Source organism: Megalobrama amblycephala, linkage group LG1 (assembly GCF_018812025.1).
Source record: "Megalobrama amblycephala isolate DHTTF-2021 linkage group LG1, ASM1881202v1, whole genome shotgun sequence".
NCBI classification, from domain to species: Eukaryota; Metazoa; Chordata; class Actinopteri; order Cypriniformes; family Xenocyprididae; genus Megalobrama; species Megalobrama amblycephala.
This window is the reverse complement of record NC_063044.1, coordinates 44,296,530-44,322,208: the sequence shown is the minus strand read 5'-3', so window position 1 is coordinate 44,322,208 and position 25,679 is coordinate 44,296,530. Positions and strand designations below refer to the sequence as shown.

General features: G+C 42.1%; 1 protein-coding gene and 1 long non-coding RNA gene across 3 annotated transcripts in view; one reads left to right on the top strand and one right to left on the bottom strand.

Annotated features, from left to right (window-relative positions):
* The window catches only part of LOC125271053, a 39,823-nt gene extending 24,767 nt beyond the window's left edge, over window positions 1-15,056 (bottom strand). For both annotated transcript variants that reach the window (XR_007185502.1, XR_007185504.1), the window contains exon 1: window positions 14,782-15,056. This is a non-coding gene — a long non-coding RNA (uncharacterized LOC125271053). The remainder of the gene's footprint in view (window positions 1-14,781) is intronic.
* Window positions 1-25,679, top strand: part of septin9a (septin 9a) — a 108,810-nt gene that overhangs the window by 33,851 nt on the left and 49,280 nt on the right. Inside the window, 1 exon segment of the mRNA XM_048194977.1 lies at window positions 15,570-16,250. Coding sequence (XP_048050934.1) covers window positions 15,570-16,250 — 681 coding nt within the window.

Here is a 25,679-nt window from a genome sequence, read left to right as displayed (position 1 = left end):
TTGATGTTTGTTTTCATTGTCCTGATGGAAGATTCAACCACGGCCCATTATTGGATTTCTAGCAGAAGCGGTCAGGTTTTGATTTTTTATCTGTTGATATTTGGTAGAATCCATGATACCATGTATCTGAACAAGATGTCCAGGACTTCCAGCAGAAAAATAGGCCCACAACATTAAAGATCCAGCAGTATATTTAACTGTGGACATGGGGTACTTTTTATCCATGTGTGCACCAAACCCATCTGGTGGGTTTGCTGCCAAAAAGCTCTTTTTTTTAGTTTCATCTGACCATAGAAGCCGGTCCCGTTTGAAGTTCCAGTCGTGTCTGACAACTGAATATGCTGGAGATTGTTTCTGGATGAGAGCAAAGGATTTTTCTTGAAACCCTCCCGAACATCTTGTGGGGATGTAGGTGCTGTTTGATTTTTTTTTTTACGCTTTCTGAGACTCAAGACTCAAATAATCTCTGTAATTCTCCAGCTGTGATCCTTGGAGAGTCTTTGTCCACTCAAACTTTCCTCCTCACCACGCATTAGGAAGATTTAGAAACATGTCCTCTTACAGGCAGATTTGTAACATCTTTAGTTAATTGAAACTTCTTAATTATTGCCCTGATAGTGGAAATGGGGATTTTATCGACTATGATTAGCCAGTTGAAAAAATAATAATAATAATATGGTAGATGGTTTTAGCTGGTCTAAACTGGTCAATAGCTGGTTAACCCGTCACAGTGTTCTAAAAAACGTACTCGGTTACTAACGTAACCTCGGTTCCCTGAGATACGGAACGAGTACTGCGTATGGGGAAAGGTCTCCCTTTTTCCCCGCTGCTGAAGCCTTTTTCAATAACGCAGTGTAACTGCACCGTCATTGGTTCACTCATAGACAAGTTGTTGAACCAATGGCGGCGCGGCATAGCTGCGCGGCCTATGGCGACAAAGCGCGCGAATATTCCCGCCGAAATGGGCGGGGTATAGGGCTATATAAGCAGGCGTTTCGCCATAGGATTTCAGTGTCAATCGACTGAAGCGACGACCCTGAGCCGCAGCCTCGTGGCACGGCAAGTGACGCAGTACTCGTTCCGTATCTCAGGGAACCGAGGTTACGTTAGTAACCGAGTACGTTCCCTTTCGATACTTCACTCGTACTGCGTATGGGGAACGAATTCAACCACGCCGTGCCACGGCTGGGAACGATATAGCTTGCATTTGGCCAACCCAGAGGGGGGCCAAAAGGACAAGCGGAGGCAAAGCCTAACCGAACCCATGGTTACACTGAAGGAAGATACTTCCTATGGTGGCGTGAAGCGGGACTTGTTGGAGGCCGCTAATCACACCGACAGGACCCGAGCTTGTAAGGTCGGGACATCGAGGTGATAGAACCTGACAAAGGTGGACGGCGAAGACCAGCCGGCCGCCTCACAGATGTCTTGGATGGAAACTCCGTTGGACCAAGCCCACGAGGAAGCCATTCCTCTAGTGGAGTGGGCCCTGACTCCTATGGGGCAATTAGTGCCCAGTGAGGAGTAGCACAGGTTAATAGCATCCACTATCCAACGGGAAATGCGTTGTTTCGAGACCGGAGACCCTTTGGTGCGGCCGCCAAAACAAACAAAGAGCTGATCCGACTGTCTGAAAGACTGTGATCGGTCTATGTAGGTCCTCAATGCCCTGACTGGGCAGAGTAGCTGCAGCTCTGGTTCGTCCGCCGAGGGAGGAAGAGCAGAGAGCGAGATGACCTGAGCTCTAAACGGAGTTGAGAGCACTTTAGGGACGTAGCCATGCCTAGGTTTCAGAACGACCTTAGAGTCACCAGGCCCGAATTCGAGGCATGCAGGGTTCACGGAGAGGGCCTGCAAATCGCCAACACGCTTTACCGATGCTAGTGCTAGTAGCAGAGCGGTTTTTAGCGTTAGGGGCCTGAGGTCGGCTGAACCCATTGGTTCAAATGGGGCTCCTTTCAAGGCCCTGAGGACCAACGAGAGGTCCCAGGAGGGAATAGTGAGAGGGCGAGGAGGATTCAAACGCCTAGCACCTCTCAAAAAACGGATCACAAGCCCGTTTCGTCCCACTGATTGGCCAGCAATAGGAGCGTGGAACGCTGCAATGGCTGCTACGTAAACCTTAAGCGTGGAAGGGGAGCGCCCCATTTCCAAGCGTTCTTGGAGGAAAGACAGTATGGAAGATACGTCACTCTCCACAGGGTCTATGTTGCGTGTTGAACACCAATCAACAAAGACTGACCACTTCTGGTCGTAGAGGCGCCTCGTAGACGGGGCTCTAGCCTGAGAAATGGTATTTAGGACGTCCTCGGGGAGGCTAGTCGGCTCCCATCGAGGGACCAGAGGTGCAGAGCCCAGAGCTGCGGCTGTGGGTGCCAAATTGTTCTGTTTGCCTGAGAGAGGAGGTCCCGTCTCAGGGGAATCGGCCACGGGGCTCTTAGAGAGAGCCTGAATAGCTCTGAGGACCAAACCTGGTTCCTCCAGAGCGGGGCCACCAGAAGGACTCTGTGCTGGTCTTCTCTGATACGCCTGATGACCTGGGGGATCAGTGCGATCGGAGGGAAAGCATAAAGGAGCGTGCTGGGCCATGTGTGGGCCAGAGCATCTACTTCCTTCGAGAAAAATGTTGGGCAATGAGAGTTGTCTTCTGAGGCGAAGAGGTCTACCTCTGCCTTCCCGAAGAACTCCCAGATCGTGAGGACCACTTGGGGGTGGAGCATCCACTCGTCGGAGGGGATGTTGCTCCGTGACAACATGTCCGCACCCAGATTGTTCCTGCCAGGAACATGAGTCGCTCTGAGCGACTGAAGCCTCGGAAGAGCCCATTCCAGCAGACGTTTCGCCAGAGCGCATAAGCGGCTGGACGAAAGACCGCCTTGGTGGTTCAGGTATGACACCACCGTCATACTGTCTGACCGAACTAGAACATGACGTCCCGTCAAGTAAGCCTGAAAGAACTGAAGGGCTTTCATCACTGCTAGCATCTCTAGACAGTTGATGTGTAGATGGCTTTCCTCGTGGCTCCACGAGCCGAAGGCCGGTCTGCCCTCGCACACAGCGCCCCAGCCCAAGTTGGAGGCGTCTGTTGAGAGCACCGTCCTCCGTGAGACCGCCTGTAAAGGGACTCCGCGCTGGAACCATACTGGATCCATCCAAGGTTTCAGGGCTAGAAGACAGGCCCGATTGACCTTGAGACATAGGCGGCCGTGCCGCCATGCGCTGGGAGGAACCCGGAACTTCAACCAGTACTGAAGAGGCCGCATCCGAAGAAGGCCTAGCTGCAGCACCGGGGAGGCGGAAGCCATCAGCCCTAGCAGCCTCTGGAAAAACTTCAGAGGGAGATAGGCTTTGTTCGTGACAGATGCCGTGAGCTGCTGAATTGCCAGGGCGCGCTCTGGCGAGACTACTGCCGTCATACGGACCGAGTCGAAAACTGCTCCCAGAAACGAGATTCGTTGAGTGGGGCATAGCGAGCTCTTGGCTAAGTTGACCCTGAGACCCAGGCATTGTAGATGGCTGAGGAGCACGGATCTGTGGCGTTCCAGCTCGTCTCGCGAACGGGCTAAGATGAGCCAGTCGTCGAGATAATTCAGAACCCGGATTCCCATCTGTCTCAGAGGGGAAAGCGCCGCGTCCATGCACTTGGTGAAAGTGCGGGGAGCCAGAGACAGCCCGAAGGGCAGGACCGTATATTGGTATGCCACCCCTTCGTATGCGAATCTCAAGAATCGTCTGTGACGGGGGCTATCTGGATGTGAAAATACGCATCCTTCAGGTCCAGCGAGCAGAACCAGTCCTCGGGGCAAATGTGCGCGAGGATCTGCTTCAGCGTCAGCATTTTGAACTTCCGTCTCATGAGGGAGTGATTCAAAAGCCTGAGGTCTAGGATGGGTCTGAGACCGCCATCCTTTTTGGGGACCAGAAAGTAGCGGCTGTAAAAGCCTGTCTCGCTCTCTGACGGAGGAACCATTTCCACAGCTCCTTTTTCCAGCAACGACATGACTTCGGCCCGGAGGACATGAGCGTCGTCCGGATTGACCGATGTTTGAAGCACCCCAGCGAAGCGGGGGGGCCGTCGTGCAAACTGGAGCGAGTAGCCCTGGTTTACGATCCCCATGACCCATTCTGACACACCGGGGATGGCCTGCCAGGCCTCGGCCCGAGTGGCTAGGGGTTGAATAATGTTGGGTGACAGACCGTCGTTGAGAGGGTCGTACACCGCGAGGGGTGGAAGAGGAAATTTGCTCTTTTTGTGATGAGGTAAAAATTTGTTCGCCGTGAAAACGGCGTTTGGAGTGGGCGCAACAGGTGTGGGCCCAGCTGTCACTTGGAGTTTGTTTCCCACGCCCGGAAATAAACGAGGCGGAGGGGAAATTACTCGTGGGAGCTTTTGGGGTGGTCCGGTCATAACGGGACGGTCCCCCATCCTCTTCCTGTCCGACGAATCAGGACGACTTCGGAGGCACCGGGTCCAGCACAATCCTGGGCCGGGGTCCCTGGCGCCTCGGGAAGGGAGGGCGCTTCGCAGGGCGCGAGCGCTGGCGATGCTCCTGGGGCGGCGCTGCCTGTTTTGCAGGTGGGGCTGGTTTGTTCTGCTGAGCCGGCGCAGTCCTGGGGCGGCTAGACGCAGAAGCGGAGCTGGAGCGCTTAGGCAAGAAATGCCTCATAGCCTGAGACGATTTCTGCGCGGCAGTAAAGCGCTCAGTGAAGCCATCCACTGCAGGCCCGAAGAGACCAGAAGGCGAGACCGGGGCGTCTAAGAAGGCCGTCTTGTCTAGGTCTTTGATCTCCGTTAGGTTGAGCCACAGGTGGCGCTCCAACACGACCAGGCTGGCCATGGAACGACCGATGGCCTGGGCCGTAGCCTTCGTAGCTCGCAGGGCAAGATCCGTGGCGCTGCGGAGATCTTTGAAGGCTGGCGCGTCGATTCCAGACTCATCCAGAGAGCGGAGGAGTTTGGCCTGGAATACTTGAAATATGGCCATGGTGTGGAGCGCAGAGGCAGCTTGGCCCGCCGAGGTGTAAGCCCGTCCAGCCAGAGTAGAGGTGGTCCGACAGGGCTTGGAAGGAAGGGCCCTCTTCGTCTTCCAACCCACAGCCGCGGGAGGACAGAGGTGAGCAGCCACCGCTTCATCTAGGGGTGGCAAGTGCTCGTATCCCTTCTCCTCGGCGCCGTCGACGGCGGTGAGGGCGGAGCGGTGCGTAGTGTGGAGGCGGGCAGAGTAAGGAGCGCGCCACGACTTCGTCAGCTCTTCGTGGACCTCAGGAAAGAAGGGCGCTGAACGCTGGCGAGGTGCTTGGCGGCGGCCTGGCAGAAACCATTCGTCCAGGCGGCTGCGAGACGGCTCCTCTGGAGGGGCCCACTCGAGGTCCAGCTCTTCAACGGCCCTAGACAGGATGCGGAAGAGCTCGGCATCCATGCCCTGGCCATGCTCGATGGGTTCCAAGGGAGGCGGTGGAGCGGGGTCTTCCGGCTCGCCAGCCCATCCTTCCGCTTCGGAAGCCGCAAGAGACATGGAGTCGTCTTGTTCGTCGTCTGTTCCCCGAATGAGACGAGGTCACTCGCTTCTGCGGAGGGACGCTGCTCAGGGCGAGAGAACAGAACGGGAGAGAGTTCCCTGGGAGGAGAGGGCGAGGCACGCGGGGGCTGGGCCGGCGTGAGCTCGCTCAACTCCTGGCGCTGAGTCGCTCTACCCCGCTGTCTTTTCCTCGCCGGCTCGCGGGAGGAAGGAGACGGGAGGGCGCGAGCGGCGAGATCGCCCTCAGTGAAGAAGGCGACCCGCGAGCGCAGGGAAGCGAGACTCATACACTCGCAGTGCGGGCATGAGTCTCCAGCGAGCGCGCCGTCTGCGTGGGGCTTGCCCAGGCAAGCGACACACTCGCTGTGTCCATCGTCGTCGTGCAGGGGGGCCCTGCAAGTACCACATGAGTGGCGGGGCATCGTGAGACGCCGCTGCCGTGAAAACGGCAATTGGGTGGCTCTTTAGAGCGGCGAGGGCCGCGGAAGCTCTTAGAGCGGTGAAAACCGCTGAAAATCGCTCTTTTAGAGCGGCGTTTAAGCCGCGGATGAAGCTCTCAGGCGGCGCGCCGGATGGCGGCAGGGGACGCACAGGAAGCGGCCGGAAGCGGGAAGCGGGAGGCGGCGGCTCGGCGACGGCGCTAGAAGCTGCAGTCCGCGAGGGCGCCGGCGCTTTCTTCCACCGGCGAGTCCAGGCGAGTCCGCTGCGGGAGCCTCTTCAGACGGCGGCGAGAGCAGAAGGCGGCGAGCTTCTTCGGCTTCAGGCGGAGATCAGCGAAGAGAAGTAGATGTCGTCGCTGAAGGAGAAAACACTGAAATCCTATGGCGAAACGCCTGCTTATATAGCCCTATACCCCGCCCATTTCGGCGGGAATATTCGCGCGCTTTGTCGCCATAGGCCGCGCAGCTATGCCGCGCCGCCATTGGTTCAACAACTTGTCTATGAGTGAACCAATGACGGTGCAGTTACACTGCGTTATTGAAAAAGGCTTCAGCAGCGGGGAAAAAGGGAGACCTTTCCCCATACGCAGTACGAGTGAAGTATCGAAAGGGAAACTTGGTTGTCGTAAAGGGTTAGTTCACCTAAAAATCAATTACTCACCCTCATGTCGTTCCAAATCTGTATGACTTTCTTTCTTTCTTTAAGTTATTTTGAAGAATGTTGATAGTGTGAAAGAAAATTTAATTTTAACTTTAATTTTTAATTAATCATAACTAACATTTCTTTCCTTACAGGGATAACATTTATATGGGTTTTTGATACTGAATGTCTAACACTTGGGCCAGAATTAGGCTACTGTGTGTCTAAAAATAACAAAAGGAGAAATAAAACTAGACAGGTGGTCCAGTTTTGTTATTTATGTCCAACCTCATGATCGAGATTTACTCCTACCTAGTAACAAAGAATTATACATATGTTGAACCAATCAAGTTGGAGGAAAATGATGTAATGAATTGTGTCACCTTTACCATGTTCCTTTTCTATAAAAACTGTTGTACCCTCTTGATTGGGAGATTTTCTCTGAAATTGGTCCGAGATCCTCCCGGTTGTGATAAAATCATACTGAAGGCATTGTCTGGAGTCTTGTCTGATTACTGCTGTGCAGCAGGTTAGTGGAACACTAAAGATCTTATTCCCAAGTGTTAGTGTTCATAGGGGGCAAGACGTTGTCCGACTCGAAGCAAGTTGTCGCCAGTAGACGTGGTAGAGGATAAATTCTACCACAATACCTAAACAGTTTTGGTGCCCATATTGTATGGACATTTATCAAAATACCTTCTAATATGTTCCACAGAAGAACATAACAACATGAATGTGAGTAAATTATGTCATTTTCATATTGGGTGAACCAGCTGGTAGTTGGTTTGTTGCTGCAACTGACCAGCTAATGACCACCTTAGACCATCTACCATTTTCCTAAAAATTTGCCTAAAAATTATTTTCCAACTGGGTTAACAACTATTCGTGAATCGCATGACTTCAGTTGCACTTGTTCTGTTTCCATTGACTATTGTACATCAGACTGTTGCTGCATGTGCATGTCTATATTTTTGCACAGTTACCTGTAATTAAGTGAAAATGTTAACCCAGTAAACTACACTGGTGGTGCTGACATTTGAGTTGAAGTTCATTTTGACTGTTAACATACAAGCCAAAATTCTTGCAAACCGCCCTGAAACTAATCAACTGTTACCCGGAGGCTAACAGAAACTGTAAGCAAGTGGGACATGACTGTTTTTTGCACCATGTTGAATCTGGCAGTGAAGATACGCAGATGTTTGTTTCTCACCTGTATATTGAGCCAAACCTCAACCTGTAGATTAGTTGGCTAATTTCTGGACAACTAATTGATGAGCAGTTATGCATACGTACAACCAAACACAAACTCTTGCTTCCATAGATGTGCATGTGTTTGAGCATAGGGTTGTGTGAGAGCAAACGCATCTGTGTGAGTTTGTATGTACATGTTTACTCAAAGCTGCAGCTGTGTGTACTGTGGGAGAGAGAGAAGACTCTTATGTGTTTTTGTGCGGCCCATTTCCCACCACAGCCCGGGGCTGCGTCACACAGCTTCCAACTCTCGCAGATCAGCAAGGCCAAACATATCATTACAGCAGAATTACACTATCTGTTTGTATCCTGTTGTTTTTGTCGACACATACCTCAAAAACCTCCGATTCTCTGGCATTATGGTGTCGAGCTGCTACTAAAGTCTTTTTTTTCCGGCTAGGAAGATGTGACTGATAATTACGACAGATTGCTCTTAAGATTATAGTTGAACTGTTAAAGGGACGCTATGTGAATTTCTTCACTAGAGGTCGCTTATTCAAAACAAAGGCGTAGCTTGATGACGCCTTGATTTTGCCGAATCATGGGAGGTGTTGTCCTACAGCCGGTGGAAAAGAATCTGACGGAATGTGGACAGAAATCATATTAATGGATGAGCTAATGCAGGGGTCGGCAAGTTCGGTCCTAGAGAGCCGCTGTCCTGCAGAGTTTAGCTCCAATCCTCAAAAAACCTTCAGCTGCCTATAGCCTTAGTAATCCTAAAGAGCTTGATTAGCTTGTTCAGGTGTGTTTGATTAAGGTTGGAGCTAAACTCAGCAAGACAGCGGCTCTCTAGGACCGAACTTGCCTACCCCTGAGCTAATGTATTAAAGATGTATTAACATTACTGTCATATGAAGCAGGGCGTGGCTGAAAGCCGTTGGAGTTGAACGAGGCCGTTGAAGCGATTGCTAATGAGAGACGAGCGTGACACTCGTCTTGAGAGCAGTGGAGCTTTTATTATGCCGCAGACGAGCGTTTCCGCTTCTTCCGGTCATGCGTATGTGGGGTAACGCAGCACTGTTTTATCATATTAGATACATTTGTGTGTTGAAATTTGTTATAATGCTACTCTGTGCGTTCACTCGGCGGCTGCTATGAGACACTGTTGCACACTGCAGTAAGCTAGAACGATATTAAGGCATGGTAACACATGGTATTCTCAGTAGATCAAGTAAACGAGATGACCCGTATAATAAAACATAATATATTAAAGTGTCTTTGGTGTTTTCATGGTTTCTACAAAATAAAACCAGAGGGTAACGGTATACTGGTTAAAATTGCTTAATTCTCTGGATTTAAACATTCTTGGAAACATTTGAGATAATGTACGTAGTAAGTCAACAAAATATTGACTTGTGTTCTAGTGGTTTTTGGATATTTTAATCCAAAAATCTTACATATTATGCCTTTAAGTTAATTTCTGGACCAAACAGCTATCAAATCACCCACTTTAATTTTAGTTAGTGCTGCTTGCTATTGCACATACTTTGGAGCGCACTCGAGGAGACAGGCTCTTGCTTTTTGAACAGACCTATGATTTTGTCTGCTAAATATTAAAATGGATAAAAATACATCAGAGAATGCTCAAGCTTTTTAAAGCAGCATGGATTGATGGGCTTTCAATGTTTTTATTGTTCATCAGCTGAAAAAAAAAAAAAAAATGTAATGACATTGTTCCTCTGTGCTGTTTTATCATTATAGTTATTGCTCTTGGTGTGAACAAGCCATTAACCCAAAGCCTACATAACATAAAAACTTGTACTAAAGCTTGTACTAAAACAGTAATCAACCAACATTCAACAAGATCATACTAGCATATTCCTAGCAGCTGCATAACCAGGGGCTAAATGCTACTTTTATCTTAGCAATTGTACAGAAATGTGCCAACCACCCCATTACACATGGGAATGAGTATTGTACAGACAAGGACAGAAAGTGTATTTGAAAATCTTCAGAAAAATGCTGTTCACCTTTACAGGAATGGATTTTTCTTAAATGTATTTGATGCAGGCATTTCAGTGCATTTTGTGATCTGGATCTTTTGGATACTCTAAATAGTTTCTGAAACCACAGATAGACTGAGGTTTGTTTTTCAAAGTACGACACCATTGGAGCTCTCATCAAATATGTCTAGCCAGCTTACCCTGTCAAAAATACACATGCACCACATAGAGCAGAAGATTCTTATGTAAGAGATCATGTGCTTGGTTTGGCTGTAGTGGACTGTATGGTTTTTATATTGTACTTTATGCAGTCTAAAAGCTCAGAGCGACTATAATGGACTAAACAATAAAATATGTCTGTAATCATTCACTTCCTGCCTGTGCATGAAAAGGTTGTTTGAGGACAAAACTTAAGAGCTATTAATCCTGTTGTATATCAAACTATAATGATTCATATGTGTATACTTCTATTTTGTGCCAAGCATATTGTTGCCTGAACTAAAAGGAACAAAACAGACAATATCTCTTCCTGTTTAACACCCATTCACAATCATTTTACACAATCACAATCCTGCCCCAGGGACTTTATGTGTGTGTGAACTGCTACTTCAGTTTTGTTGTTTGTGTCTGACGCATGCATACATTGCACACATTGCCCTGCATGAAGTAGGATTCCATTTTAATCCAGCCACACTTTGAAATGACAGGAAATGACATCATCTGGGCACAGCTTTAAAAAAAAGCCCCCTCTGAAGATGAGACATGAGAAAAATAGTCATTCTGTCCTCTGGCTCATGAGAAAAAGTAAACCAGCTCAAAACAACTGTATGTTATGAGCCTAATGTACAGTATCACATATCCAATCAAAACACCAGTGGTGTAAGGGGAAAAAACCTCTCTCAAAAATGAATCAAATGCCTGGCAGGCCTCATTTCCTTATCCAAATGCAAGGGAGGTACTGTAAAACAGGACCATCAGCTTTCATCCTGTCCTGCTGACCGGAGGTCATTTTTCCTGTGTGTTGGAAGAAACTAGATCCATGTGTGTTGGGGTCGACAAGTCCTGCTGTGTTATGATAAGCGTGCCACCGAAAAGCATGACGTAAAACATTGAGGTTCATAATGGATACCTTTATGAAGGCATTTTTAAAGGGATAGTTCACCCAAAAATGAAAATTTGATGTTTTATCTGCTTACCGTCAGGGCATCCAAGATGTAGGTTACTGTTTCTTTAGTAGAACACAAATGATGATTTTTAACTCCAGCCGTTGCCGTCTGTCAGTCGTATAATGCGTGTCAATGGGAACTTCGTCTATAAGAGTTAAAAAAACATGCACAGACAAATCCAAATTAAACTCTGTGGCTCGTGACGACACATTGATGTCCTGAGACACGAAACGAATCGGTTTGTGCGAGAAACCAAACAGTATTTATATTATTTTTTACCTCTAAAACACCACTATGTCCAACTGCCCTGCGCATCCGGTTAGTGAGATCAGAAAACGCGTTCTGATGACGGAAGTGATGTCTCGCGCTTTGATTCAATGAGTGAGTGCACATCACTAACCGGATGTGCAGGGCAGTTGGATATAGTGGTGTATTTAGAGGTAAAAAATTAATATAAATCCTGTTCGGTTTCTCGCACAAACCGATCGTTTCATGTCTTAGGACATCAATGTGTCGTCACGACCCGCAGGGTTTAATTTGGATTTGTCTGTGCAAGTTTTTTTTTTTACTCTTATAGACGAAGTTCCTATTGACCAAGCATTATACGACTGACAGATGGCAACGGTTGGAGTTAAAAATCATCATTTGTGTTCTACTGAAGAAACAAAGTCACCTACGTCTTGGATGCCCTGGGGGTAAGCAGATAAACATCAAATTTTCATTTTTGCGGTGAACTAGCCGTTTAAGTTCAAAATACATATAATATTAATATTTTATTTTATTTCAGCTTAATTTCAATTAATGAAATTATTTTTAATGTTTTTTTTAGTTAAAAATAACAACACTGCTGTGCATCCTGTGCCTAATAAGTCTGTTGGATGTTTGAAGGTAGGGTAGGCAATTTCGGAACGGCCAATAGCAAGTGAGCTTTGAAAGCGTAAGATCCTACCCTCCCTTTAGAGCGTCTCCAAAGCCGCGCCTCCTCCAAAACACATGAACACACACAGCAGAGTCTGCAAAGCATCACAAAACAAGAAAAAAAAGTTAAATGACCTCATGTCTCAAAGCACATAACATTACAATAATAACGAACATAAACAATTTGCAGAGCTCTTACTTGTACCACCTGACTGCTGCAGATTCATTTCGGCGTTGATAGTGTTGACATAGAAATGCATAAATCCGTGTCTGAAGATGGGATCAGCTCTGGGTAGAAAGTCACGGGTTGCCATCTCGTAATTATGGTTAAGACATGGTGTGAACGCAGCATAATCTCATTGTTTTGGTTCAGGTGGCTGCTGTTTGTTTACATCTGTCTACAATATGCTGATGACGTCTGATGTCTGTGCAAGCAGGTGCACAGAGGTATGGAAATACATATGTTGACAGGGCATTGTACAATTGCATTTGGACCTAATGCAATGATTGGACGAACATTTTTTGTCCTGAGACTTCCACAGAAGACATATGTACATTTTTAAATATATGAAAAGTTTCGTTGCAAAACGAGATAACTCCGTTTTTTTATTTTTTCAAAAATCTTGTTTTTTGAGTGTGCATTCCAATTAATATCAATTCAACTGCAGTTGGTTTGTTTTGATTTAAACCTTCATAACTTAAAAAATACAGCTAAGTAGCACCATAAAACAAAATAATAACATGATAACATAATAATAAACATGTTTTGACAAAAATGTTAAAAACGGAGTTATCTCGTTTTGCAACGAAACTCTTCATATATAGACCACTTCTATTATTGATTGCGATCAGGATGTGAAGAGAGTTCAAACCAGTATAACAAAAAGTGTTTATAAAAAAAAAAAATCGCCTAACCTACCTTTAAGTTTTCAAGATGATTTGAGAATAGAATTAGCCACCTTTTGCCTAAGATATGCCTAAGATATTCATATTTTGTCCCATGCCTTCATATCTGATTGTGCACAAACAGCAATCGTGTTTTTCTCATGAATATGGCTGCCAATAGTACTTCAAACACTGATCCTCTCCCACACTGAACTTAGATCCAGCTTTGAATTTGATGCCTTGAAGTTTGTATGACAAAAAAGCAAGAATTGCAAAGGCCCTTTGCATCTAACCAGCGTTCATTGACTCCAGAAAAACAAAACTTGCTAAACTTTGATTTCAGAGTAGCTTCAGAGAGATTGCAACAAAAGGTCAAAGTAAATAGATTATACTGTTTATTTTGGCTAATGTTCCAAATCTTACTAGGCCAAACTGCTGTTTCAGTCGTTTCAGTCATGAAATAGTCGCTGAGCTTCAAAATCATGTGCTAAAATGAGGCACTTGGTAATATGTTACACACGTCCATTAAATTGCCAGAACCAGCATGAAAATGAAGGGATTTTATTAACAAAACAGCAGAGACAAGCAGCCATGCCATTCTACAGAAGACACAGAGGGATGTGTGGGTAATGTTTGTACAGACCAACTGGATGGGATAGCAACCACCTGCTCAGAAATTAAAGGCAAAGCGCTGCTGTTGGCCATTACTTTGACTGCTGTGTCTGTGCATGACTCGAGTGTCTAGAAATTTCCTGGGGATTAGTACAGACAAATGTCCTGAGTGACCAAGGATGCCATTGTGTGTCTGTTTCTGTCAAGCACCACACTGCACATAATTGAAAAATCTAATCTTGAGGCTCTCCAGCTCTAGTTTCAAAAACTCATTAATGTTTGCACTCTTAGCTATGGAGGAAAACTTTTTTGTCTTGATGCAATGCCAGCAATCTCCCTGTAGTGTAAGAAATTAACCAGGGCTTAGGACAAAAATGCCGAAAGTTACAAAAATGCCCCTGATGCGCCATATGTAATGGCAAAAAATATTATGGCGAATTATTTTCTATCAATTATATAACAATTTATACATTTAGCTTTTAGCTCTAAGAATGTGACATTTCTTTCATTATATTGTATTCTTATTTGAGTTTTTATAGGTTTTGCTCCTCTACAGACACCATATTGACCTAAAATTACCTCATAATTGTAAACAAAACAAACAACAACAACAACAACAACAACAACAAAAAAAAATACACTCCTACTGCTTTCTAAGTGCAAGGAATTCAAGAAGACAAGTAAAGAAAGTCCACTGTTTCTAAATATTAAAAACAAGATGTCTGGCCACGAAAATATATCATAGTTTAATAATCCTATATTGCATTGATGTACTTATAGAATATCAGTATTTTCATACTCTTTTTTTTGAATATCATGATGTTGAAACAGTGGGACAAATAAATTGTGTAGCCTAATAGCCGAAAAATATAGAGCAGAGATCAGATATACTAATCTAGGCAACGTTTAACTTTAAAATGATACAATTTGAAATATGATTCACCGAATAAATGAAGGAAACGGCAGATGACTCGTTTTCGCGAGTAGACTCTTTCAAACAGTTCATTTCAAAGAGCCGTTAAAAAAATTGATTCAGTAACGTTAGTTATTTTACGTCATTGCGTAATTACGTCCCTCATGGTTTCTGAACGCTCGTGTAAACAAGTAGGTAGGATATATATTGCTGTTTATTACGGTTTTTTTTCTTCAGTTTCGTTGTATGAATACCTAGGCCTACACGCAGTACAGTTTGAAATATCAGTTCTTAAAACAGAGTCATTATAAATCTAAAGACAGTGTTTGCAAACAGTATTAAAATTCCTTTACATCTCTTGGCTGAAAATGTTTTGAACATTTAAATGATATGCATTGCGCTGTCATCAAATTAAGTCGTAAATATATATTAAATAATGATTCTTAAATTTCTTAAATCTGTAATATTTCTGCTATTCTGTTAAATTAACTTACCTCAGTCAAATCCTCGGTTCAGTCCTAATCTTGTCAGCTCGCTCATCATCACAAGTCAGAGCTAATGAAAGTGGCGTTTTCTCTGTTTAATGGCTCGGTTTTTGGCTCCCGCTCGGACCGATTCAATGAACAAACCTTTGTGAGCCAGTTCAACCGATTCATTGACTCAAAAGCACGATTCGTTCAAGAATCGGATATCGCGCTTTAGGTCAGGTGATAATTGCGCTTGCGTCAGGTGAAGGCTGTGTTCTTTTAGGCGCGAGCGCTCTCAAGCTGCAGATATGTTTACGAAACATTTTAAACGTGTGAAATCAGGTATTTTAAAATACATAAATCCAAAAATTGTGCTTATATCAAGCAGACAAGTACTCCTTAGGTTTATTTCCCCTCCAGCGCAAAAGAAACCTTTGTTTCAGCGTCTTGTTACATTTGTTATGGAGATGAGTGTGACCGTGCGAACTTTGTTTACATTTTTAACCAGTAAAAAGGTTTCTTTTTCTACCAGTGCACTCAGAATGATTGACTGACGATTATATCAGTCTGGCATCTTTTATTTTTTTTATTTAGCCCTATTGGCTATATTTTTTTAATAAGGCAACTCTTATGCTCTTTTTTAAAATATGATTCAGTTTTAGGTTTAAGTTAGTATAAATTCTACCTAAACATACTAAAAATAATTAGTTTAAGTGTAAATAATGTATTTAGTTATCTATTTTAAGTAGGTTTTCTGTTTTAATTTTTGAAAGTTGCTGGTTTTTATGCACATATTTGTTTATATTTGTTCACAGCACTTAAGAGGTCATTTGAAGTGGAGGAGGATACATCCACAAACCCTTCCCCTATTTCCCGTAGAACAACCAACCCTCTGCGCTCCTCCACCTCTTCTGCAAGCAGCCGCTTCTACGACTCGAGATCCCTCAACTCCGAATCCACCTCCAGGCACGCTTCAGATTCGTCCTCCAACCAGCGCTCTCCAAAGTCCAGCCTGCGCCGCATGGAGTTATCAGGGGGCCGCATCCAAGACGCTGGGTCACGCAGGACGGAGATCTCCATCGACATATCCTCGAAGCAGGTGGACAGCTCACCCAGTCCCGGTATCGCCCGCTTCGGCTTAAAGAGACCCGAGGTCTCGCTCCAGAGTAAAGCCACAGATGTGCCAGTTCACAGAAGGGCTGAGGGTAACCACAGCAGACCCCAAGAACCTCCAACACCTCCTAGGAGAGCCGACCCGCCAGTATCTACGTCCCGGATTCCCGAGCTGTCCCAGAAGCGAGCAGAGCCTCCCAGCCCTCTTGAGATCTCAGCTCCATCTAGACGGGCTGAGATGCACATTAACAGACAGCTGGACACACCGTCTCCTGCGAGGGAGTCGGAGAACAGCTTCACCTCAGCAGCCAGCATCACTCCTACCTTCAATGAATACAAAACCCCTCCATCAGTACACGAAGCCCCCGCAAGGCCTCTAGAGAGTAAGTCGCATGTGATTTTTCATTCCTAAATTGCTGTCTGGCTAGATGCCTACATGATCTGGATCTGATGTTTACACTGTTAAGTGCACTTAGAGTGCCTGCTGCTGAGGCAGTTTCATATGCTCTACAGAGTGGGTTCATAGGTCTGAGTAAAACTATTTTGCTCTTTTCTAGTTAAATACAATTTTTCATTACAAATGATGTAATCAGCATAGTAATTTGAGCAAAAAGTGATATTTTAGCACTGTTTTTCACTGTGTGCTTCAGTTTTAGCAAGAACATTGACCGTCTGTAAAAAGTAGTTCACATGGTGAGACAGGAATAGCTGCAGGTTGTAATGGATGTGCGGAAAGGTACACAATGCTACTACAGCAGCTAACCCCTAACCCTACCCCACGCCTTTTGCTGCACTAAATTTGTGCAGTTAAATTAGTGCAATTAATCACAGTATTTTTTGGTATTTTGTCAAAAATGATAATTTGACCACAGAGTGCGTTTTTGTTTGTACCTTGGCTGCTTTTCATATTCTTCATTTTCCATGTGGTGGTTAGTTCAATGTAGAGACAGAAAGTAACTTTTCCATTAAATTTATTTTTGGGAGGGCATTTTTACCTTTTATAAGGCTGGCCACAAACTTGAAGATTTTAAAGAATTAGTTCACTTTCAAAAGAACAATTAGAAATACACACAAAACACATCCAAAACGGGCTTTGCGACTGACTGTACAACAGGGCTGCACGATATATCGCATGAGATTGTCACGCGCATTTCGTCAGTAAAGCCGGTTCCCTGATTACCGCTAAATCGCCATCACCTGCTTTCAAATGGAGTGGCATTTAATAGACAGAGCCGTAGATCACTGACAAGCCACGCAATATCGCGTTCATATCGCAGATGAATTGCCTTCGGATATTGGCTGCATGCCAATATCCATGGATTAGGTTTATTTGACAAGTTGTAAGGAACACTTTCGAGCCCAGCCTTTAGTGTAATTGTTTGTTTTACTCGTGTTTTCTCAGTTTCCCCTATTAAATCCAGTCATGCAGCAGCTCTTTTGCCACTCAGTCCAGGTGAGGGAGTGCATTCCGGCGGGAAAGTGACGTCAATGCATACCCTCTATTCAAGATACGAAGAAAGTGTAAACTGGCGTCATGTCAGTTACACTTTTTCCGTAAGCTGAATAGGGAAGGTGTAGGACTTAGTGTAAGCTTTTTGAACTGCGAAAGTTTTACTCTTTCTTCGTAAGTTGAATAGGGAAAGCGGTCTGGCGGAAGCTAGATATTTTACTTCATAACTTGTTAAATATGGATATTTGTCTTACACAAATGCATCGCTTTGCTTCAGAAGACCTTTATTAACACCCTGCAGCCATGTGGAGTACATGTTTATGATGGATGGATGTGGATGGATGCACTTTCTTCAGCTCATAATCGTGACCCCTGTTCACTGCCACTATAAAGCTCGGATGCGTCAGGATATTTATTAATGTTTCTCCAATTGTGTTCATCAGAAAGAAGAAAGTCATTTACACCTAGGATGGCTTGAGGGTGAGTAAATCATGGGATAATTTTCATTTGAAAGTGAACTAATCCTTTAAGCCCGATTTGCACCCCCGATGCGTGGCCTGATTTGAGTCTTGTCGCAAACGATTTTGTTGTCCAAAAAAATCCTCTATTCCCAGGTGAAAAATAAATACATTTCTGTAATGTACTTCAAGTGCTCTATTTTCATGCACTAATTTTGTACTTAATATACTAAAAATTCTTCTTTAGTACTTTAATATAATCTTAAGAACATCTAAATGTACTCAACTGTGCTATTTTGAGAAGGCATGAAATATGAACTTAAATGTGCTTTTAGTATATTTTTATATAATCTACTATCTCTGTATAGTATATTAAAAGCACTTTTTAGTTCATAATTCATGGTGTCTCAAAATAGCACAGTTGAGTACACTTAGATGTTCTTAAGATTATATTAAGAAGTACTAAAGTAGAATTGTTAGTATATTAAGTACAAAATTAGTGCACTTTAAGTACATTATTGAAATGTGGTGTCATTTTTTTTTCACCTGGGAGTTGTAGTTTTTTTTCAACTGCTCCTGATTGAGATGGAGCTTCCCCCCTCTCAAATTGTAAATATTAAACATGTTTGATATTTACGACTCTTGATCGGGCTGCCTCTGATGCGGTACCCGTGATAGCCAATGAGACTGAGCAAGTGTCACCTACCGGATGTTGCATGTTTCTATAGCTGAAACTTGGCAGCCACAAACATGCCACGAAAGTGGAGAATTGAGAAAGAGAGATTACCCATATTCCCTTTTTTTTTTCTATTTTGTTTTTCATTGTAAAGCAGAACGTGAAGGCAGGAGAGCCTGCTTGACAACGTCGATTGTCCTCCTCTTTTTTTTTTTTTTCTTCTCAAGTCACGTTTGATCTCGCGAGTCTCCATGAGATCTTGTGTCACTATGAAATCGTTCCTGCAATCAACAGGTCTGTCGCAGTCTGGTCGAATTATCTAGTGTGTGCATTCAGAGGATTATAATGCTAAAAATCGGTTGAAACTGTCATTATGTCTGTGGTCTGTTAAGATTTGAAAATAGTTTTGTGTGTCCCAGGCCTAAGGTGACTGTTTTTCTGTCCTTATTAAATCTATGTGTCATCTTTATGCAGTTTTTGTTCAGTTTTGGCGAAGTGAGTGACATACTCGATTATGTCATCTCACACGTTGTTAAAACAACAATTATGATATTATTGTGGACAATGTCCCACACCCCTATTTTTATGTGTTTATTAGATTTTAAATCCCAGATTTCCTTTCATCGACTGTATCCACAGTCAGTTGTATTGGAATCGAGGTGTGCCAAAGGTTTGTGTTTTGAGAAGCAGGCGCCCATGAGAACGTCTTCTTCCTAAGCACTCTTCAGGTTGAGCAGTGATCAAATCACACAGAATCCAGCATATGCTAATGGGAAAAACAGAAACTCCTCATAGGAAAGAATGTTGGAGTTGTATCATAAAGTGAGATCAACTGATCTGATGCATTGTTTTAGAACTGGATCAACACTAAGATTATCAAGATTCCTTTTAGGCAGTAAAAAAGAAATATGAAAACTTTCCATATAATCATATCTACTCTCTCTACACTCACATAGACAGGATGGCTGTTAATGTGATCAAAATTTGGTGTTGCTGTTTTAAAGTCAAACGTAACCCTAGCAATGGCTATTTTTGCACTCTTTGTACTGGAAAGACCTTTTTTTCTGGGGTCTATATTAGTTATTCTGAGTGTAACACTGGCTTAGAAACCATATTCCATAGTCATGACTAAAAACTGTGCATTGAGCCAATCTAGGAGAAGGTTAGTGAAGCTGTAAAGCACCAAATAAAGAAGCATTTATGTAAATCTTGGACACAGAAACAATAGTTTTTCTCAGCCTTCTGCTTTCTTGGACTTGTCATTAACTTTCTATATTGTTCTCAAGGTTAAAGAGATGGTAATGAAAATTCTGTCATCAGTTACTCATCCTCTAATGTTGTTCCAAACCTATAAGACGCAGCTTAATCCAAGAGACGTGATGACTTTATATGATGGACAGATTTAATTTAGGCTTTTACTCAAATATAAATACATCAAGCACATCAAATACGATCAATGGAATAGAAACTCAACCGTACATGGTTGACGTGGAAGAACAAAGCTTGCTGGTTCTCGCACATCAAGCAAGCAAGATTGACTTTCCGTTTTTGAAGCGTTTTAGTTTTGGTGGAATGGACTTTCAATGGAGGGACAGAAATTTCTCAGGTTTCACTAAACATTTCTTCATTTGTGTTTTGAAGACAAAGTCTGAAAGTCTTCTGGGTTTGGAATGACGTTTGGAACGACATTATGATAAGTATGTGATGGCAGAATTTTTATTTTGGGGTGAACTGTACCTTGTTTTTCTATCTGTTACCAAGTGATTCCCTTGCTAAAGATCTGTTCCTTATTGGTGTTATTGGTCCAAGATGTACCCTCATCAGATTCTATATTTGCATATGAAAGATAAATAAGTCTCTAATGACTTTCCTCCCCCCTCTGGGACAATTGTTGTGGGTCAGATTGTGAGAACAGGGCCTTGCACTCTAGCTAAGGGGCTTGTTGGTTTGAGACGCATGCATGCAGCTGGTGGGTGTGACTGTCCAGATCTGGAGTTCACAGAATGTGCTGCATAAAAATAGACACCAAATTTCAGCTTTTACAATGAAGACTGTGTCGTAAACATTGTAGACAACATGACTGGTTTGTTTCATCTGGTGTTTACTTAGAATTGGTCCATTGACTGCATCGAAAAGCAAGCGTATGCTTTAGACACAATGTTTTTGTGGGTGTTAGTGTCTTTTCCCCCAGCCCAATTGTACTTCTCTTGTGTTTTTGAGTGTAAAATAGGACAGAAACACTGAAAGAGATGGAAAAGCTTTTCAGGATGTGATCCAGGAAGCATGCGGCACATTTGGGTTTAATTAGTGTTCCTGCACAGCCTCAATGTGGATGTAGTGAGCAGAGCCCTGCTAACACAGCCCAGATAAGGAGAGGCAGAGAGAGATAAAGCACTAAGTGCCAGGCAGGCCAAATGAGTCTCTGTTAAGTGTCTAGATGAGGTTTATTTTATTTAATTTATTTTATTTTTTACAAATTAAAAAATATATACACTACCACTCAAAAGTTTGGGATCGGTAAGATTTTTAATGTTTTTAAAAGAAGTTTCGTCTGCTCACCAAGGCTTAATTTATTTAATTAAAAATACAATAAAAACAGTAATATTGTGAAAAATTATTACAATTTAAAATAACTGTTTTCTATTTGAATATATTTTACATAGTAATTTATTCTCGTGTTGGCAAAGCTGAATTTTCAGCATCATTACTCCAGTCTTCAGTGTCACATGTTCCTTCAGAAATAATTCTGATATGATGATTAGTTCCCCAAGAAATATTTATTATTTTCAATGTTGAAAACAGTTGTGTACTTTTTTTTTCAGGATTCCTTGATGAATAGAAAGTTCAAAAGAACAGCATTTATCTGAAATACAAAGCTTCTGTAGCATTATACACTACCGTTCAAAAGTTTGGGGTCAGTAAGAATTTTTATTTTTATTTTTTTGAAAAGAAATTAAAGAAATGAATACTTTTATTCAGCAAGGATGCATTAAATCAATCAAAAGTGGCTGTAAAGACATTTATAATGTTACAAAAGATTAGATTTCAGATAAACACTGTTCTTTTGAACTTTCTATTCATCAAATAATCCTGAAAAAAAATATGGTACACAAATATTTTGCACAATTGTACACATTAAATGTTTCTTGAGCAGCAGGTCAGCATATTAGAATGATTTCTGAAGGATCATGTGACACTGAAGACTGGAGTAATGATGATGAAAAATCAGCTTTGCATCACAGGAATAAATTACTTTGTGAAATATATTCAAATAGAAAACAGTTTTTTTTAAATTGTAATATTATTTCACAATATTACTGTTTTTTACTGTATTTTTAATTAAGTAAATGCACCCTTGGTGCACCAACATCTTTTAAAAACATTAAAAATCTTAAAAATCCCAAACTTTTGAGCGGTAGTGTATATACTTCAGTTTTAAAAAATTTAAAGTGAAATGATGTAAATATGATGATGCAGTTTAGTGATGCGATGCAGTTCATTTAATATGATGCAATTGTGATATGAATCGTAAAACATCATGCATTGATTCAGGATATTCATTTTTAAAAAACACTTTAGTTTAAAAAAAAAAAAAATTATTTTACAGAATTTGACCATTATAACTTTAATTTTGTAATTTACATGTCAGTTTTGTAATTTACAAAGTGGGGGATGTTTAGCGAGAGCTAAGTTTAGCATTTGCTCTTTTTTTGTGTTTAATTAACTTAGCTCCATATCTAATATATCACATCACACTTGTGTGCAAACTTTAAGAGAAGACCATTAAAAAGACAGCAGTAGAACATATTTTTATATTTGTAAAATTTTATATGGGAAATTATTGTTCAAAAGGTTTTTTTTTTTAAGAAATTAATACTTTTATTCAACAAGCAATAAATTGATCAAAAGTGTCAGTAAAGACATTTATAAATTTACAAAAGATTTCTGTTTCAAATAGTTGCTGTTCTTTTGAACTTTCTATTCATCAACGAATCCTGAAAAATGAAAATGTTTCCACAAAAATATTAAGCAGCACATCTGTTTTCAACATTGATAATAATAAATGTTTCTTGATCAGCATATCATCATATTAGAATGATAATGAATTATTTCTGAAGGATCATATGACACTGAAGACTGGAGTAATGATGCTGAAAATTCAGCTTTGCATCACTGGAATAATATAAAAAATATTAAAATAAACTTTTTTTTTAGTGGACTACTTTTTTTTTAAATTATAATATTTTTTGGGGGGATTAATTAGTTTTACTGTATTGATCATGCAGCCTCAGTGAACATAAGAGACTAATAATCATACAGACCCCTAACTTTTTAACAGTAGTGTTTGTTATATGTTGTGTCATGTTATTAATCTATTAAATTACACATGATTTTGTTTTAATTTCTTTAAAAGTAACGGAATGCTTTAATTATGAACAATTAATCACCAATAACTAGAATCTATTGTTTGTTCTGACACTATTGGATCAATTGGCTGTGTGTTGCCTTGATTTATGTATTAATACCAGAAGCTGGTGTCATACCTCTGATATTGCAAAAGTTATTCCAGGTCACACTCTTCGTGAGTTTGGGAAAGAAAGCTTTGCTTTTGCTTCTGATACATGACCTTTAACAGATGATGAAGAAGGGCTTACTCACTAGTTTCTGGTGTAAATATGTGTTACTCATGAACAATTTGAGCATTCATTGCATGAACAGTGACTGCTGGATGACTTGATTGTGCCTCGTAGGGATGAGAGGGAGATGAGCTTTCACAATGAGCTGAACAGAATGACACATTTACCAGGTGACTGTTCGTCTGTTTCTGCCATCCTGCCTCATGAATTCCCCCTGTGAATGTTAGTGGGAAAATTCCTTCTGATTCAGAAGATCAACCAAAAAGAAGTTGAGTAAAGTTCTATCAGTAATGCTACTGAAAGTTTCTTCATTAACTATTTTGATCGTAATATGTACAATGATTAACGTTCCAAAAATATTTTCCCATATTAATGATGATCATATTTACTTTAGTGAATATTCTGCCATGGGAATAGTGCACTGTGAGGTCGGTGTATTCTCTAAGTTATTGCAAGTATCTTTTTCTCTATTTTTATTTTACAGTATATCTCTTTTTTTGTTTAGTTTTTTAATATATTACATATTAGTCAGAGATAGCATGCCTTTTTGAGTAGTCACAGAGAAATTTGTGGGAAGACCTTCAGTGACCTGCAGTCGTTGAGTGTGGATTCCCTTCTCCCTCAACCCTGAGGCTAATGGAAAGTTATATCCCTGCAGGGACTGACTCTTGTCATGCCAATTTTCTCTTAAATGAGGTGTGACCTCTGATTAGACCCCAGCCAGCCGAACAGACCTCTTGAATTTGTTCTGCTGATACAGGACCATCAGCAAGCATTTGGAAATTGGATTTGCATATTGCAAGGGATGTTGTGGCATTAAGAAATATTGTTATGGTGTAGATTTAGGCTGTCTGCAACCTGCACGTTTATTACCGGGGGATAACGGAGCATTTTAATGTCTATTCATTTCATATGTGGATGTTTCTTCAAATATCTGCAATGCATCTTTGGCCCTGTGAACTTAATCTCTCTTAAAACACACTTTTCACAGTCTGAGTAGGTTATCTGACTTGGCCCCTAAAAAAGTCCAACTGTAATTTTTTAATTTTTTTAACTTTTCATGACTTTGCATAACTTGACTATTACAGCTGGATTGGATTTTCTTTTTTTTCTTTTTTCTTCTTTTTTTAAAAAATATTCTCATATGTATGTTTTAGATTTTAATATGTGTTTTCATCTCAAAAATTGTGTGTAGTTGAACAAACACCACAGAAAAGTTCTTGCTTTGTTGGCTTTATCAGGAAGTGATCTAAAGTGGAGTTCATATTCTTACAAAAACACAAACTCATGCGCACATTCACACAAGCTTCCTTCCTTGAGCCATCAGCTGTGACAGGCTGACCTTGCTCTGTTTCCTTTGGACTCAACATGGTAAACGGTGTAGAACTGCTCCCAGCATTTGCAGGAGCCTTTTAAGTTTGCTCATGGGTGTGTTGAAATTATGACAATCGTTTCCAAGGAACTGGGGACGGAAAGAGAGAAGGTGTCACATTTAGGTCATCACTGTCATGCTGCTCTTTACTCAAGGCTGAGATGAATGGGGAAATAGTTACTTTAGTGATTCAGACATTGTTCAGACACGTTTACCTCCTCTTTTACTTAAGTGACCTCCACCCTGACTTCAGGAAGTAGTCTGCCCATATCCATGTGTTTTATAAGGCCAAAACCCTTTAAATGGCATTCTAATAGTCTGAAGTGTTTTAAAGATATGTGCTTAAAGGGATAGTTCACCCAACAATGAAAGTTCTTCGTGATTTGCTCACCCTCATGTTGTTCCAAACCTGTATGACTTTCTTGTGTGGAACTGATCTGTATCTATAAATCTAAGTATTAGAGATTACTATGCTTACTATGGCTGAAATCATTGACTCTGAACCTTTAAGGAATTTGAAGTGGGTTTTGATTCCAAAGACAAGACCATAATTTGAAGATTACTAAGATTCCTAATTGAGTTTTGTGTTAATTGTCCTTGGAACTTGACTTAAAATGTAGGTTAAATTGCTTTTTTTGGGTAGGGTTTTGGACAGAAAATTGTTTATTTATTTCACAAACAGTAATGAAATATGTGCTTCTAAGCCACTACACGTGATTTAATTGCTGAACACACGCAGACACACTTTTGACAAAGGTCAGGTGTGTGCGTGTGTTATTCAGCTTGAGGGTGGTGCTGTGTTGATTTGACAGGCTTTAAAGGGGTGGTTGATTATGATTTCAATTTTTTTTTTACTTTAGTTAGTGTGTAATGTTGCTGTTTGAGCACAAAAAAACATCTGCAAAGTTACGATGCTCAAAGCTCAATCCAATGGGAGATATTTTCTTTTACGGAAATCGCATTTTAAGGACTACAACAAACATCTGGTAGGGACTACAACAAGCTTCTTCCCAGGATAGTGACATCACAAACCCCAAAATATACATAAACTCTGCCCCTGGGAATACTCAACAAAGGGGTGAGGCCATGTTGGGCTGCTTTAGAGAAGAGGAAGAGTTGCTATGCTATTTTCGTTGTAGAGCTTCAGTGTTTACATCTGAACGGCGGCTCAGTATAGACCCCTTAAAAGTTTGTAAACATTGCAACGTTTCCTGGTGGG